Consider the following 12,715-nt stretch of genomic DNA (forward strand, 5'->3'; position numbering starts at 1 on the left):
ACTGGGAGAATGCGAAGAGCGACAATGCTTCTTCGCCTTCTTTTTTGTGCTTCGACTTACCCGAAGACGAAGACTTTGACAAGGAGTGGTGGTAATGGCTCCACGACCGGTCCTGCGACCTCCCTCTTGACTGGGACCTCGAACTACATGGAGCTGACTGCCGGGGCCTCCAGAAGCATTCGGGACTGCTCCTGCAAAGACTTTGGGGCCATGGCCTGGCAGTCAGAGCACAACTCCGGGTTGGGGTCGCGCTCCAGACACCATAGGCACACAAGATGGGGGTCCGTCACTGAGATCAGCTTGTGGCAGGAGCCACAAGGCTTGAAGCCGATCTGCCGTGATGACATCCCTGTGCACCAGGAGTCGTGAGGACTCGAAAAGACGTCGACAAAAAGTCGCAAAAAGAGAGTCAAAAAGTGACTCGGGGTACCGCTCTCTCCGGATCTGCGCTGGCTGGCGTGGAAACAGAAAGAACTGACGTCAGCGCGCAGGGGCGGCGTCTAAGTAGATACCACTACGTCATTCAGGCGGTCACGACGCCAACGACGAGCGAGGAGTCGACCGACGCCACCTACGACGCACAGGGGTACTGCTGAGGAAAAAATTCTCCAGATCCAGTCTGACGCCTGGGGATAATTCTAAGGTGAGGAATCCATAACTAATAGTCACTTTCAGATATGATGATTCGGTGAGCTAATACACCTATAAGAGTCTGTGTTTGATCCTATGGTCACAGGTTTGCATCCTCATCGATCTACCTTGCTGTTCATACTCTCGAGTTCAATAAAATGAGTATCATTGAGGTGGGCAACAATGAACATCTCATATTAGAATTAAAATACCTCACTGAATGAATCTGCATAATACAAAGACACATGCATTATTATGTTACTACTGACTGAATCAAAATGGGGGGCAGTACATACCACGGAGTCATAACTGGTGTGAAAAAGGCTGCGCATCACATCCTAACCTTAGGCCCTGCTTTTACAAAAGTAAACCTAGCTATACACAAAATTCCTACCATCGCTAATTTCCCACCTCTAAAGTACCTACTCCACTTTTTACCTCTTCATACTACAACTTCCTAAATTCTAACCTCCTATTGATATTTAACCTTTTCTTCTCCTAACGCTTAACCTAACATCTATTACTGATCTAACTATCTACATTCCTACAACAAAACATTTAATTTAAACATTTAATTTCCTTGTTTTATCCATATTTAACTTTTGTTTGACACCCCCCAATTTTCCTACTCACCTACAGTAACAACAATAACCTTCCTCTAGAATCATGCCAACTTGACGGTCCACCGCCAAGCAACTGCTTCAAGCGACAACAGATAAGACTTAAAAAAACCTGCACACCTAAAAACAAATGCTAAAGCTGGTCATACGTATGGAAAATCACATACTAGAGACCCAGAAAAAAGGGAAGGCAAATCATGTGGAAAGGGAAAAAACGTTATCGGGCCAACCACCGTGTTAGCCTCAGAAAATGGAATGATAGGGGAACCTAAAATGGCTACCTTATTTGTGTGCTACATGAAGCACACAAAAGAGCCCAAATGTAGCTCGCCTGAAGCCCACTTTAACTCCGGGCTGACCCATTCTCCCAATCACCCCTCGGGGCAGACCCCCCTCCCGTCGGCTGCCACCCGATACCCATTCTCGTTGTGGGTGAAAACAAACACACAGTACTGAATGAAGATTCTTGGTTTTTTTTATGTATTTCTTTTTTATTTATGTAGGTGCTTATTGTAGCACTAACATGGTTCCTTTCAGCTGCTTCAGTGTGCTCTTAGGGCAATGTGAGCATACAAAAATACAAAAACAGAGTTACAGAAAGTACAGACAGTCACAGCATTGTGGCTCGTGCACTGGGGTTAATCAGAATAAGACTGTGAGGTTTATTTGTTTACCCAGTTTACACCTGTTTAGCACCTTGGGTGCTCACTTCGTCTACAGCATTGCCCTGTCTCTCCAAACGTTTGCTTCCTCTTACAAATGGCTGGCTTTTAACAAGCCCTGTTTTTTTTTGTTTTTTTTGCTGTATATCACTTTGCCATTTATTGCATTTTTACATTCAACATTTGGATTTTGGCTACTGCACTTTGCCAACAAGAGACCATGTCCAGGCAGATACGGACAATAATTGGAGTGGATAACAAATCAGCCATTCACCTGGGCATATATATTGAACTCTCTATTTGTTAAATCATGGCACTCAGCAACAGGTGGTTCATGGCCTATTATGACCTTTCTGTTCAACTGTATTCCATGATGAATCAGCAGGTATTTATGTTAACTTAACTCTACATTTGCTGCACTGTGCTTCCCCACATCTATCGACTGTGGCCATCAAGAAACACGATGACCACAAAGTGTGTAGGGGGCTAAAGATATACTCTCTGGTGCACATTTGTTTCTTCAGGAGCCTTTATTGACTGACATGAGGATTGAGACTTGTGCCCAGGACTCTTTGCATGCATGACTCCACTAATGGCAATCTTTAAACACGTGCCCCAGAAGCTCCATGGGCAAGACGCCCAGGAGACTCTCTTGAGATGCGGACCCCTTATTGTGCATAAGCATCACACTCCTGGAGGTTTTATTTGCTTTTGTGCCCCGGGGTTAGCATGACCATAACGCCCCTGTTTCTCCATGCCAAATAATTAAGACTTTAAACTGATGATTTAATAGCTGATTGTCTGGAGGAATAACTTAATTTCTAATATTTTTGCCTCCAATTACAACCTGCTATGATGTCATGTGAGACGTCTGAAATTGGGGAAGTAATGATCCACAATTCACTTGGGGTATTACAATGGCTTCCAAGTCCAATTTTATACATCTAAAAATGGCCACTCACAGCAGGTGGCATTGACTCCAGCACAAACTTCCTGAGCGCATTCAACAGTGTGGTTGCAGCACAGTTCATATTTAGTAAGCAACCGACAGAAACATTTTGCTCTAAATGTCTTAATTACTGTGGTTATAATAGCTTAGGTATAAAATGTTCTAAAAAAATCTTTAGTGTGGAAAAATAAGTATATCTTAAGCTTAATTTTAAACATTATGAAAAAATACATATTTACATAGTGGTAACAGCCAATACAGTTATATACAATAATATCAAATACATTTAAATTATACATAGCCCTTCAAAGTGGCATGTCAAATAAATTATACACAGCATAAAACAGAAATGTTAGGCACCGCTGGAGTGCCTCAGATACAAAAGCATCGATGTGGTTCACGTTTCATCCCATTAGATACTCCGAACTGCTACATGTTCTTCTAATGCCTCGCATACACAGCATCTGAAACGGAAATGGAGGCGCGAAGGTTAAAGGTTGAACGATCATGGCGGCGGCCACCGTGACAGGAAATGGAGGCAGCGTTAAGAGCGTTGTCACTTACCTCGGTGATACTCTGGATTCACATTTTCATAGATGGGGAATAGGGGGTTTTCCTGCTCTGTCCTTAGCTGCCTGGCTCTCACCACGTCGCGCACACACTGATGGAGGTAGACGTATTGGCACTGCAGGACGGGGAGATAGTATCAGAGAGGGAATAAAAAAATAAGGCCACAGAATTTCCTTATTATTTATGGCATGGACATAAACAAAGTTGTGGCTGCACGCGAATAAACAACACATAAGGTAGCAAAGGTGAGTGTTTTCTATTTAGCTCCGCAGCATTGTGGTGCATATAGTCCCTCTATTTTTCATGTCATTGTCCTTGCATTTTTAGGTCTCGCCTGACCCAGCGCATGCGCTGGTCTGGCGAGACATTTTGTGAGGGCTCCAAAAAGTGCTACCAGGCCAGCCTAGACCTACAGTGCATGTGCGCGGGCGCGCGCGTCACGCTTTACCGCGATTACTTTCACTTTCGCCGCTTTGATGTTTGATCGCGATCACTTTCGCGGCCGCAGGGCCGCTTTGATGTTCTCCGTGAGGCTTCAATAGATTGCAGCAGTTAAAACAAGCATTGGCATAGCCAATAGGTCTCGCTTTTGGGACCTTATAAGTGTTTAGTTATGCAACTGTTGCATGGTTAAACACTTATAAGGTCCCAAAGGCGAGACCTATTGGCTATGCCAATGCTTGTTCATTGTATTGCTCGGGTGACCAGATTCTGAAAACCAAAAACCGGGACATTTCGCAAAAATAGAAAAAATGACTATACATTTACATCAGCCATAGGACACAGAATGACAGCGATGATTAACAAAGAAACACAGACAAGGAGGTACTAAGGAAATAAAATGCAATTTTTAAGAAATAGTATCTTACCTGCTAATTGGATTTGCTTTCTGGCAAGAACTGTTTGCTAGTCCTGTTTTGGAACAAATAAAAAGTCCCTCCTACTGTTTTCAGCTGGTCCTCTCAGAAAACTGGGACATCAGCCACATTTGCTGAAATCTGCAGGGACAGGTGGTGAAAAACTGGGACTGTCCTGACAAATCTGGGACGCCTGGTCACCCTATGTATTACTCAATCTTCATTTCTAATAAGAAGTTTCATGACTACATATTGCTTTCATTAAAGCTCTTCACAAGTGCTTACATTTGTTTAGGGGGTGATGACTTTGCTGTGGAACAACTTAAATGGTAATTCTCCCCTCTAGAGGTTTGCCGACTTTGTTAAACTTTGACTGTCAGTGAAAATTCATACGACTATGTTTTTGCCAAAGAATATACTTAGAAAAAAAAATTGTGTGAGAATTGTTGCATCCAAAAAATTGAACTGTTCACTGTATTTGGGTTATATATGAACCTCAGTTATTTCTCTTACATACTGAAAAGAGTATACAAGAATTGGCATAGCCAAAAGGTGTTCAAACAAAGCCACTAGGTCTTGACTTTTTGCTGATGGTGTGCAGCATCGGTAAAAAACAAAATGATTTCTGCTGAACCTGTGATGCATCGGCCAAAACAAAAGAGAAAAATAAAACAGCTGTGGTGACGTATGCGTACCTACAAAAACAGTGGGTCCCATTGTTTTTATTTACTGATTTTTTTTTTAAATGTATTTTATTTAATGCGATTTTATATAGCGCGAACATTACCTGAAGATGTCAGAGCGCTTTACAAAAGAACCAGTTGCGTTACATAAGGGCTTTGGATTACATGAATTACATAAGAGATACAAACAGAAAAAATTGCAACTGTACAAGTTGTAAAGTCACACAAGGAAGAGATACAAACAGAAAAAATTGCAAATATACAAGTTTTAAAGTCACTCAAGGAAGAGATACAAACGGATAAACTCTAAGATCACATAGGAATAGTAGTAAGTACAAAGGTCTACTACATATACTAGTGGTTAGAGGTATATATATCTATATATTTATATATATATATATATATATCTCTATATATATATAATATATATATAGATATATATATTCATATATATTCACTTAAAAAACCATAGGTTTCACAAATGTTATAGTTAGGTGGACATTTCACTCGTAAAAAACCAATGAAATTCCCCCGTTATAGTTGGGTCAGATAACTATAACTCGCGCGCCCGCAATCCAGTGCTCATGACGTCACATATTACATCACTCATGACATGGTCAGTGGCATCACTCATGACATCACTGATGACATCATCCTTGTGATAGAGTGGCGGTCGCGCGAGTTATAGTTATCTGACCTAACTATAACGGGGGAATTTCATTGGTTTTTTATGAGTGAAATGTCCACCTAACTATAACATGTGTGAAACCTATGGTTTTTTAAGTGAATTTGCAAGGTTTTTTAAATTCTAATTCCTAACTATAATGTGTGTGAAACCTATGGTTTTTTAAGTGAATTTGTACGTTTTTTAAAATTCTAAGTTATGTATGTTATTTATTTATTTATTTTTGTAAGGTTTTTCACCGTGCGCGCACGGTGCGCACACTCCGCGATTTTAAAAAAAAAAAATGTTTTTTCACCCTTTGGGGTCCTTTAGGGACCCCCTGACAAAGGCTAGGGGGTCAGGAACTCTCTACCCTGCCCCCTTTTCACGTTCGCCACCTCTATTTTTCACTCTTGCACCCACAACAAACAAAATGGTGGCCGACACTTCCTGATTTCGACCGATTCGAACGTTGACTGACATGTAACCACCAATCAGAATTACGCTTGCGCACGTTAGGGTGCGCGCACGGTTCGCGGCTATAGATATTTATGTGCTTTAACTGCAATTTTCTCAGGAAATACTGAACAGATTTACTCCATACATGCAAAAGGCACATGCCTGACCTGAGGACTACCTCTCTGCCAAATTTCAAGTAATTCTGTTCAGCCGTTCGGGCTGTACCTTCGACTAAAGGTCCTATGGAAAAATGCATGGGGAAAATGCGTTTTGGGACCCCCCTTTTTTCTCGGCCCCCGCTTGACGAATCACCCCGAGACTTTCAGGGTAGGAGCTGAGTGGAGCGCCCCATTAGTTTTGAAAATTTTGCGAGGATTCGTCAACCGGCGCCAAAGTTATTCAAAATAGAATTTTCAGATTTCCTATGGAAACACGGTCCTAACTATAACTAGCTACTGGCGACCACCAGTAGATAATATATATATATATATATTTATATACATATACAAATAGTAAATTTACTCAGGATTACATTTTACCAGCGATTAGGCTTGGACAATTATATATTACATATGTACAGAGTGAACGGAGGAATAAAACATCAAAAGGGGTAGAGAGAGGTGGGGGGAGAAGAGTCAGAGGCTGAGATTGGTGAGAGGAGGGGGAGAAAGATATAAGGCAGTCCAGCAAAAGAGAAATGTCTGAAGGTCGGCAGGATGGAGTCCACCGAATCGAAGGAAAGGACAAGAATCAACAAAATGGCGGTTCCGGGTCGTGGGCATCAAAGGAAACCATCTCAAAATGGCAAGATGCACCCAAGCCAAGACCCAAAAAACCTGGAGAGCAGAGTTCCATTAAGTAGGGTCAGAGGGGGGACGCAGTCACAGCACCAAGGGAGGGCGGAGGGCAGTAGAATGTCTGCTGTTTGCGTGCACTGGCACAGTACCTCAAGGGCATCAGGGTTGACGATTAGCGCATCATGGAGAGTTGAGAACTGGAGCGAGCCTCTGAACAAATAGGGACCACAGATACCGAAATAGAAGAGTGTCTAGTATGTTGCTTGCCTTGTTGCGAATAGTGATGAATTCAGGCCAAAATCCATGAACGAGGAGGGAAACCGGAGTTACCGTTGAACAGCAAGCGCTGCCGAGGAGCACTCCGCCATCTTGTGCTCAGCAAGTGCATTCTGACCCAGGGAGTTTAAGGCTGGTGGGGGGACAGGTCATCGGAGCCCCCTACCGTCAATACCAGAACATCAGGGGAACCCAGGGTCATCAGCAGTGCCCCCGTTCACCGTCTATTATCCAGCGGTGCGTGACAGCAAACAGTGGAGACCTCATGCATTCAGCGCTGCGTTCTCCCCTCAAGGAGAACATCCACAGCCGCCAACTCCACTCTGATCTCCTGCACCGTGAGTGGCTAGGTGAGGCTACCTGGAGTGCTGGGGGGTTCTGAGACCGTGCACACTCACCGTGTGTAGTATGGGGAGGTGCCGGCAGCTGAGGGCAGTGGATTAGTTTCGGCAGCAGTGATGGCGCAGCTCCGCTGATGCTATCTACGGCTCTTCTTCATCACTTGGGATCATCACCCACGGGGACGGCAGGTAGGTGGCACTGGAGAATCACAGTGTTGCAGCCAACCGATCTCTGGGTGTGGTGGAGTCAAGATGGGCTATTTTCAGGGAAATTTTGCCAAAAAGGCGATCCATCGCCCAGGAGCTCCCGGCCAGAGCTCCCTACTCAACGGACATCTTGGAAGTCTGATCCAAGATGGCGGATGCCACTTGGATCAATGAATAAAAAAATTTAATTCGTTTTGTGATGCAGAGTGGCCCAAGAGCAAACGTCAGCTGCAAGACCCTAAAAAAAAAATTTGCATTAAAAATTTTCAATGAAAGGTGCATGAGGGGTGGAGGACCAACAAAGGAGGGAGGGGGCAGGGGTCGAGAAAAAGTAATGGGGAGTAGATAGGAGAGCAACAGAGGCATGCCAAAGAGTTTTTTGGAATGCAGAGTGGTCCAGCAGCAAATGGCTGCTGCCAGACCTTCTGACAAAAATAAATAAACATCATTTTAGGGTCCGTGTGGGGCTGAGAGCAATAAAGAAGCGGGTTAGGAGTGGGCGGGCATGCGAAGCAGAAACAACAGAGGTGAGAGTTTTTGGGGGGAGAGCAGCATGTGAGAAAGAACAAGCAACTGGAATGATTTATAAAAAATAAAATAAAAAGTAGCTCCTTCAGACCAGGTACCCCAAACTTGCCTCTATCTATCTGCCCTCACTTCTCCCTCCGTCGTCCTGTCGCCACTAGGATCCCTCCTCCTATACATCATGATTTAAAAGAAATGTAAATCAAAGGTGGTGACGTAGCTTTGTTATGAGTTCACAGCAGGAGCCTACTTTGTGCGGATAATTCCGAATTGCTTATGTTGAACCACAATCGAGGCTTGGTCCAGTAAGCAAGATAAAGCAAGAAGCAATCAAAACTGAGTATAAATCACGTGTAAGCAGCCTATCATGCACTTTGATGACATATGATCACAAAAAGCGTGTGAGTCATTAGACACTGCTGACACAGTTCCTTCGGCATTGGCCTGAGGCGACCGAGCGACTATGACTTGGACAAGTTCTATCCCTTGAGCACAAATCGCCTCTTGCCGCGGATCAGAGGTATTCGCGGTCCGAGCCACGAACTGTGACAACACCGAAAAGCAGATACAGTTTAGAAACAGCAAAGGAGCAATCAATCAGTAAAGTGCCTAGCGCACCAGCCACGGGTCTTTGTGTCAGCATCGATTGCAATCACACTAATGTACTTGACAAAAATGTGTACACATCAATCTCACAAAAAATGCTTTTGGTGAGGGAGGAAGTGGGGTGGGTTCCTTCCTTCTACCGACCCTGTTACTTTATGGGGGAGGGGTTTAGAGAACCCGAAGCACCGCCCTCGTTCCATTATCTCCTTTTCATGTTTGTGCTAAAGTTACTTTGACATTTCTCAACGGTGCCTTCTGTTTTGATTAGTTTGTGCGTTTAGTCCATTTCTCACCCAGTTCTGTTCTGCTATTGTTCGGCAGTACACACACTGTTTGTCAGTTTTGAAGCCGAACTACTACAGTTTTTGCAACCCGAAAAAAGTTGATATTTATGTTTCCATGGTTTTATTACGTTTTGCTTTTCATACGAGGCGACCACATCCCCCAGCCCGCAAGAGATCCATCACATTGAACAGAATTTCTTTATAGGTTACGGCTGTGGAGGGAGGATTGAAACACCAAATCCTTTCTCTAGGGTTCAAAAATACACTTTTTATTTAGGGTTTAATAACCGCTTCAAGCCACCAAGGCAGTGCTTAATTTGTAAAAAAAAAAAAAGTGCCAGGGTCACTGCAGCTTGCACCACACATTGCCTCTGCCAGCGCTGCCAGTGACAGCACCAACACACCTACAAACCATCACACTGCTACAAGTGTGAGGATTCAGACTATTCCGGCCCCCAAAGCTATAAGAATTGCTTGGGCGGCGGATATCAGTCATCTTTAATGTAGATTGAATAAATAAACAACTGATGCTGTGATCATTTTTAAATTAGACAAATAGTACCACCATGCGGCACACTGTCATAAGTGCCGGTGTTGACAATTAGGTGCCGCGCACCAGAAACCACCGGCTCAAATTAAGTACTGCACCATGGTAGCCTCACAGCGGTCTTAGACTAGGTACAGGTCACGGTAATCCTAAACTATGGTTTCATAACAACGGTAAATGCAAGAAGGGGAAGAGGGAAGAGGGAAGTTAGTAGTTGACCCAGCAGGGTGGATGGACTGGATTTAGGCGTCTAACAAGTCTGGGTCAGGTAACAATCCCAGAACCTGCCTTCCTCAGAGGTTTATGAGTGCAAGCAAGCTCAAGGATATCCATGTATATTCACTTGCTTCTTTTTGACTCAAGCATGTAAATGTGCCAGTGGAAGATGTGTCAAAACAACAAGCTACTGACATTTGAGGCCCAAATGCTCATTAGCTGATGCTGGGCTTGTTCCAGTGTCAGTGTTACTACAAGTTGGAAGTGTTGGAGGTGTGACTTCTAATAGTAATAATATATAGTTTTTTTACACAGTGCTTTATACCACACGTCTGCCATTTCTAAGCATTGTAAATGATTTCCCCAATACCTTATTTAAAGGGGCTCAGTTTACTGACCTTGAAAATTCGGAAGGCTGACTCTACCATGCCCACATTCTAACTTACAACTGCCCATGGCTGCAGATCGGCAGTAAAGGCATCATCAAAACTACAAACACCGGAATGCAACAGAATCTACCGTCTTAGGTGTCCTCAATAGCTATCACAGGCAGTAATGAGCTGAGAGCCTTGGGGGAATGTTTGCTATTATTTCATGCAATGCAGCACAGCAAGGGAACCTCCTGCGCTGCACTGCATGAAAGGGAGAGAGCAAAAATGATCTATGTTTACAAAACATATCAATCAATCAGCATTTGTAGAGCGTAGCACTGTCACCCCTGGGGCTAGCTGGGCTCTGGGGTGCGAGGTCTGTCGAATAGCCAGTTTCTTTCTGATGTCCACCAGGGAGGGTGCTGTTCTTAAGTGTATGACATTGTTCTGCATTCTGTCCATCAATTGTTCTGTTTGCGTTCGTCACCCCAAGTGAGACGGGTATGCCCAGGCGTGGGTCCCATGCTCTCCATCCCACTGGAGTCAAGCTATCCTGGTCGATGAGGGATGAAACCCCGAAACCGGTCCTAGGATGCTGGTTTCGAGCCCAGGGAGGTCCTTGCCTGGCAGTTCGGGCTGGACTGTTCCCATGAGGCACAGGGTCAAGACTGATTTGCAGATGGCTGGGTTCAAATTGGAATGACATGGGGAGCAAAAAAACCAACAGATTTAGGCCCAGATCTCTGTACTGGGGTGAATGTATGACATTGTTCTGTATTCTGTCCATTAATTGTACTTTTTGCGTTTGTCACCCCGAGTGGGATGGGTATGCCCAGACGTGGGTCCCGTGCTCTCCATGCCATTGGAGTCAAGCTATCCTGGCTGATGAGGGATGAAACCCCGAAACCCGTCCTTGGATGCTTGTTTCCAGTCCAGGGAGGTCCTGGCCTGACAGTTCGGGCTGGACTGTTCCCATAGTGTTGTGTGCAGATTTAGATTCCGTATATAGGTTTCCCGATTTATGCCCTTATATAGGTACAATTCACATTGCCCTTATTTGGACACAGAAATCCGGCCCTTATTTAGACATTGTCCGTACAAACCAAATACAGGCATGGCCACCAACATCCGTCCATCCACGACACAGCGACTTCTTGGAAAACCAGACCCTTAAGCCTTTAGGAATTTCCCTCAGCTTGAATATTGATTTCTCCAATAACTGATTAAGTATACATGAACATCTATTCCTTAGGGGTTCATTCATGACGTTCCTCTGTCCGACTTTTACGTCAATAGTGGCATTCCTAGACACCTTCAAGGTATAAATATACCAGCACTTGCCTTGGTAAATTGCGGTTCCCGGAGGATTCGATCCAACCCAGACTACGCGGTTGGCCACGGCAAGTTCGGAAGGAGATCGAGTTCCAGCCTGATTCACTGACCTGACGCTGCCATCCTCCTCGCAGAGAATCCAGCTCCAGTGTCTCTGACTTCCCTTGCGGGGGGTTAGACTATCGAGTCCAGAAAAGAGATTCCAACCTCTCTCATTCTCAGGTATGGAGCTGACTAGAACTTAGAGAAACTTTTTGGCAACTCTTGGCTAAACTAAAATATAGTTAGCTATACTTGAGAACCAGCACCTACTTCAAACCTCGTACTGCACTTAGATTATGTACACTGGGGTAGAACAATTTAGAAGCATCAGATGAGTATCACATTTTAGCTTATGTTATTTATGTATGTATTTTGATTAATATATGTCATAACTACAAACCATGCTATTGCAGTATTATTTTATCTTACAGCTAACCTCGTACATATTGTACATCTCAGTCTGTCTTACGATTGTAGCAATTCATATCTCTTGCATGAGAAATAAGACTGTTCAATGAACCCTTTTATTGAAACGCCCGTCTCCCTATTTCTGTGCAACTCTGTAGAAACGAAGCATGCATGATTGACTGAGTGAAACTGTTATCTATTGTTTCCACGATTCTGAGACTGTTCCGATTCTAAAGGGAAACAAAGTTGTCATGTTTATGCGGTTGTCAGAGACTAATCCCTTCTTGTATATTCGAGAAGTTTCTAGTGACCTCTGAGTTAGCTGGCACACACAAGTAATTAAGTTTGATATACTCGATAGAGGCATACTGACCTTAGTCCTATGTCAAATCTATAGTGTATGTTATTCCACTGTGCAGAGCCTATCAGGGATATAGGAACTACACTACAATAGGGAGCAGGGTCAAGACTGATTTGGATATGGCTGGGTTCAAACTGGAATGACATGGGGAGCAAAAAAACAACAGATTTAGGCAAAGTTCTCTGTACTGGGGTGAATGTAGGACATTGTTCTGCATTATGTCCATCAATTGTTCTTTTTGAATTTGTCTCCCCAAGTGAGACGGGTATGCTCAGATGTGGGTCCCGTGCTCTCCATGCCACTGGAGT

The 12,715-nt window shown here is 43.9% G+C and overlaps 1 protein-coding gene across 3 annotated transcripts in view; it reads right to left on the reverse strand.

The window, feature by feature from the left end:
* Positions 1–1,713: 1,713 nt before the first annotated feature.
* The window catches only part of PTPRB (protein tyrosine phosphatase receptor type B), a 461,363-nt gene continuing 450,361 nt past the window's right edge, over positions 1,714–12,715 (reverse strand). For all 3 annotated transcript variants that reach the window (XR_014981270.1, XM_085652523.1, XM_085652524.1), the window contains 2 exons: positions 3,426–3,546; positions 1,714–3,325 (listed from right to left, as the gene is read on the reverse strand). Coding sequence is in view for 2 of the 3 variants with exons in the window: in XM_085652523.1 (XP_085508649.1) it covers positions 3,303–3,325; positions 3,426–3,546 (144 nt within the window). In the remaining variant the exon portion in view is untranslated. The remainder of the gene's footprint in view (positions 3,326–3,425; positions 3,547–12,715) is intronic.

The sequence above is a fragment of the Triturus cristatus genome, chromosome 4_1 (assembly GCF_964204655.1).
Source record: "Triturus cristatus chromosome 4_1, aTriCri1.1, whole genome shotgun sequence".
NCBI classification, from domain to species: Eukaryota; Metazoa; Chordata; class Amphibia; order Caudata; family Salamandridae; genus Triturus; species Triturus cristatus.